The 4,402-nt window shown below is 32.3% G+C and overlaps 1 protein-coding gene across 3 annotated transcripts; it reads left to right on the top strand.

Moving 5' to 3' along the window:
* Positions 1–422: 422 nt before the first annotated feature.
* On the top strand, positions 423–4,174 carry LOC115725126 (serine/arginine-rich splicing factor SC35). 3 transcript variants are annotated; one of them, XR_004013344.2, is made up of 9 exons: positions 423–626; positions 770–848; positions 927–1,006; positions 1,109–1,175; positions 1,645–1,716; positions 2,862–3,119; positions 3,229–3,404; positions 3,491–3,583; positions 3,788–4,174. XR_004013344.2 is itself a non-coding variant. In XM_030654556.2 (8 exons), the coding sequence occupies exons 1-7, from the start codon at positions 551–553 to the stop codon at positions 3,359–3,361; spliced, it is 765 nt and encodes a 254-aa protein (XP_030510416.2). In that variant the 5' UTR covers positions 423–550; the 3' UTR covers positions 3,362–3,404; positions 3,491–3,696. The 3 variants fall into 3 exon arrangements, 1 of the variants encoding a protein (XP_030510416.2); XR_004013345.2 differs by having other exon boundaries at positions 3,779–4,174; XM_030654556.2 differs by lacking the exon at positions 3,788–4,174 and having other exon boundaries at positions 3,491–3,696.
* Positions 4,175–4,402: the final 228 nt, after the last annotated feature.

Genomic DNA, 4,402 nt, shown 5'->3' with positions numbered 1-4,402 from the left:
TAAATAAAAAGGGTATTTTAGGTAGTTTAGGAAAATAATGGCACTATTTTGTACAAATAAGTAGAATGTATAAATTTTGATATTGAGGATTTTATTATGTAAAAATATTAAAATTTCTCTAATTATGTAAAATATTTTGTAAATTTTTGTAAAATTCAGAATAATTTACAATATGTAAAGTAGTATATATTTTACACGTATATAAAATAAAAAGTATGTGTACACAAACAATTTGAATTTTATTTTTAGTGGTGTTAAATTTTTCTAAATTTTACATAATATTTTAAATAAATACAAGTTATATGAACTTAAAAAATTCTAAATAGCTAAAACTATATTGAATCGTAGAATTTTCAAATATTTAGGGTGGGATAATTTTGTAAATGTGTCTATTTATAAGCGTAAAAACACAAATTTAGAGGAAAACAATTTAAAGAAGGTGCTGGGTTGTCCTATATGTTGGAGAAGCTTCTTCCTTTTATTATCACACCAAAACCAAACCAACAAACGAAACCAATCCACTCTCTCTCTCTCTCTCTAGAGTGCAACCATGTCTCACTTCGGTAGGTCTGGCCCTCCTGACATCTCTGACACATACTCTCTTCTCGTCCTCAATATCACCTTCCGTACGTTCTCTCTCTCTCTCTCTCTCTCTCTCTCTCTCTCTCTCTCTCTCTCTCTCTGTACATATCTGTATCTATATGTAATCATTCTATATCGTTCTGGAAATTCTGTTAATAACGTTGATAGTTTTGAAATTTTTTGATAGGTACCACGGCCGATGATCTATTTCCTCTTTTCGACAAGTACGGAAAGGTTGTCGATATCTTCATCCCCAGAGACCGAAGGTTCTGTTTGAAATTGTATTTCTTTCTTTCTTTTACTGTTTGGTTGTCGAGAAAATTAAATTTTGTTTTGATTTTTAGGACTGGAGAGTCGAGGGGTTTTGCGTTTGTGCGTTACAAGTATGCAGACGAGGCTCATAAGGCAGTGGACAGGCTTGATGGTACGATTTTTACCCCTTTTATTTATTGATTTACTACGCTTATGAACCATATTCATGTGTAAATTTCAATTTTCTAAAAAGATTTATTGGGTTTTTTGTCAGGAAGAGTTGTTGATGGCCGAGAGATAACAGTTCAATTTGCTAAATATGGACCCAATGCTGAGAGGATGTAAGTTTATGTAATAAAAATTTTCTGTTTTTCCCTTGGAAAATTATTGTTTTAAGGTTGAATTTGACTTCATATAGATCATATTGCAAATTGGTTTATGAGATTCTATAGAATGTTACTTGCATAAAAAGTTTGAATTTGAGATTGTTCCTTGAATTTATTCTCAATTGTTTCATTTCTTCAAATCATTAGTTGTGGTGCAGATGGGTTAGTTAGCTTATTTTTTTTTATCGTGTGACGATTGTTCTACTTACACTTCCAAATTATTTCCGTTGAACTTGCTGATCAATTACTCTTTTTCTTGAGTAGTGTTTGATTTTATTGATTATTATTTTCTTTTGTATGAGATATTTTGACATCAAATCTTGAGTGTTTCTGCAATTTTGGTTCGCTTTGTGCTTGTTCTTCTTTATGTTTTCTGTTAAGTTTTGGTACATAGTTAACTTTTTTTTTTAAAATTTTTTTCCAGCCATAAAGGAAGGATTAGTGAAGCTTCTCCAAGATCAAGGTATAGATCAAGAAGTCGCAGTCCTAGGAGAAGGTAAGTTCCCTATATATTGTTAGAGAATGTTACTTATGCTTTGGTTGTAAGATAAAATGGTATTTGCACTCCTGTCTACTCATGTTTTTGTTGCTACATTGTTAAACTTGATTATTTCTATAAGAGACTAGTAGTGGTATGTCCCAAATCGAATTAATTTTCAAGACTTCTACCGTGTAATGTAAGCTGAAATGGTATCTCCCAATTGACTTGTATAATCAACAATATGAGTATGTGTTGCGAAATTGAAAAGTAAGAGATCTTTCATTTTGAAGAGATGGAGATCAGATGAATTTGCTGATCTTTTCATGTTAAGGTACAAATAACTATTATATTTTATGTATGTATCTTAGTATCTTACTATGATAGTATCTTGTTGGTTCTATTATTATATATAGTTGTAGGCTTGTGTATGCTGATTTATGGTTTATAGAGTGAGAAATTACTATTTTGTGGTTGAAGTTTTATGTGATAAGTAAGAGGTAGTATTTGTGTTAGGAAAGTAAATAAACATGGAGAAAGTGTTATACCTTTTTAGGTGTAGATCGGGAATTGGATGTATGTATAATATGTGTGCCGGTATATATTCATTTAAGCCACTGAAGGCTAGCTCAGTGGTAAGAACGGAAGGGATAAGGTCTCTGTTCTTGGGCTTAAACTTTCGACCTCATTGTTTCTGGGCTTTATTATGTGCACCAGGTATGCTAGCTGTATCATAGAAAATATATTTGTGCTCTTTTGTTTTTATTTGTTGCCATTCTTAGTTTTACTCTACTTTTTCTTTTCCTTGAATGTATCAAGTTGAGATACATATATTTTGTTTAAAGCTAATTTAGTTAAATAGTTAACTGAAGCTTCAACAATGGGTTTGTAATTTGCACGTTAAATGTTTGTTTTTTCTTTCTAAAATGTTCTTTCATTTGTTGTTTGTTGCCCCATTTATTTCAAGTTCCAAAAAGTTTCTTTCAGGTTTCAGTGGAAAACAAGTTACGTTTCAGTGACCATTACGGATACAAATTTTTCTTTTTGTTCTGTACTTAAGATATTACACTTTGTAATAAGGCAACTTGAACTTGTTTTTATTTATTATTTTGTTATCAATGTTATGTTCTACTTGCCACACTTACATTTTGTTTATTTTTTAGATATCGGGATGACTACAGGGACCGAGACTATCAGAGAAGAAGTCGCAGTGGAAGTTATGATAGATATGAGCGTGACCGTTACCATAGGAGGGACATGGATTATCATAGTCGAAGGAGAAGCAGGAGTCCTAGTTCTGATTATAACAGAAGGGTAAGGGACCGCTATCAAGATGATGGACCGAGTCGGGGTCAGAGTCGCAGTCACAGTCGAAGTAACAGTCGCAGCCGAAGTCGAAGTCGCAGTCGATCTGTTGATAGGTTTGAAGTAGTTCCAGTTATTAATGCTTTTACCAATTTTACAGTGCAGCATAATTTATATTCTTCAAATTCCAGTTACATGTTGGTGCCCTTCTGTTTTGTTTTATAGTGCCTCCCCAGCTCGGCGTGGTCGTGGTCCTGAAAGAAGTCTTTCCCCACGAAGAACTCCATCACCAAGTGGTGAAAGCTTAGATGGACGGCGGAGGAATGGAAAATCTTCTTCCCGGAGTGTGTCTCCTTAAAATGATTTCTCAAATTTCAACCCTAAGATATTAAAATGCTGAGGTGAGTAGATACAAAAGATGTCCAGTTTTGCTTATTCTTCCATAATTCAGATTCAAAACTAAATTAATTGCACTTATTTTTGGTAGGAGTTATGTTATTAGGGAAGATGGAAACTCCCAAGAGGGCTTTAGTAGTTGCTTGTAGCTGTTCAGTTAATGATGAGGACCTTTGATCATCATGTATGTTCTTAATTCTAGCTTTTGGTAGGATTGAACTTCTTTACTGTCAACTATTTCAGTATTAACTCCACTCGATAACTGATTTCTAAATGATTTTTCTTTTTTGAAAGTTTTTAACCATGATCCTTGTAAGTTTTCTGTCGATTCCCGTTTTCTCTTTTCCCATTTGGGTTTTATAGCTAAGCCTTGGCAAAGATTGAACAGGGTCATACAGAAGGATGTGTGGCTGTTCGTTGCTGCAACTTTGATGGCTGATTTTAGAAGAATGAGTTGATTTTGCAGTTTATTGATCACAGAAACAATAAGTTAAGTAATTTTTACCCAATGATATCATTATTGCTGAGACTTAAGGTTTAGCTCATAATTTTAGAAAGTATTGTGTCTTTAGGATTTCTTTTTTAATAATCACATTCCTACAATTTAAAGAATGGTAAAGACCTAGATGTAGGTTTAGGTTGTTGCCAGTATTTTTGGAAGTACAAAATATTGGTTAAGAATAATAATGTAGTTTAAGATTGATTTGTTAAGACTTGAAGATTCACTGTATAATAGGATCTTAAAATAGTAATGATAAATGTATCCTTATTATAATATCAAGAGTTTCAACCTTTTACCTCAACAAAAATGTAAATTAGTGATGAGAAAGAGAAAAACAATAATCATAATTTGAAAGATGTTAAACTAGTGTAAAGAAAATGTATTACATCATGAAAGTAAATGAAATTTATAAACTAGGAACAATATTTATTGAATGCTTTATTTAAGAGCCTATTTATAAAAGATTTGGAATGTTAAATGAATGCAACTTGGCAGAATTTA

This window comes from Cannabis sativa, chromosome 6 (assembly GCF_029168945.1).
Source record: "Cannabis sativa cultivar Pink pepper isolate KNU-18-1 chromosome 6, ASM2916894v1, whole genome shotgun sequence".
Taxonomy (NCBI): Eukaryota; Viridiplantae; Streptophyta; class Magnoliopsida; order Rosales; family Cannabaceae; genus Cannabis; species Cannabis sativa.
This window is presented reverse-complemented; position numbering and strand designations above follow the sequence as displayed.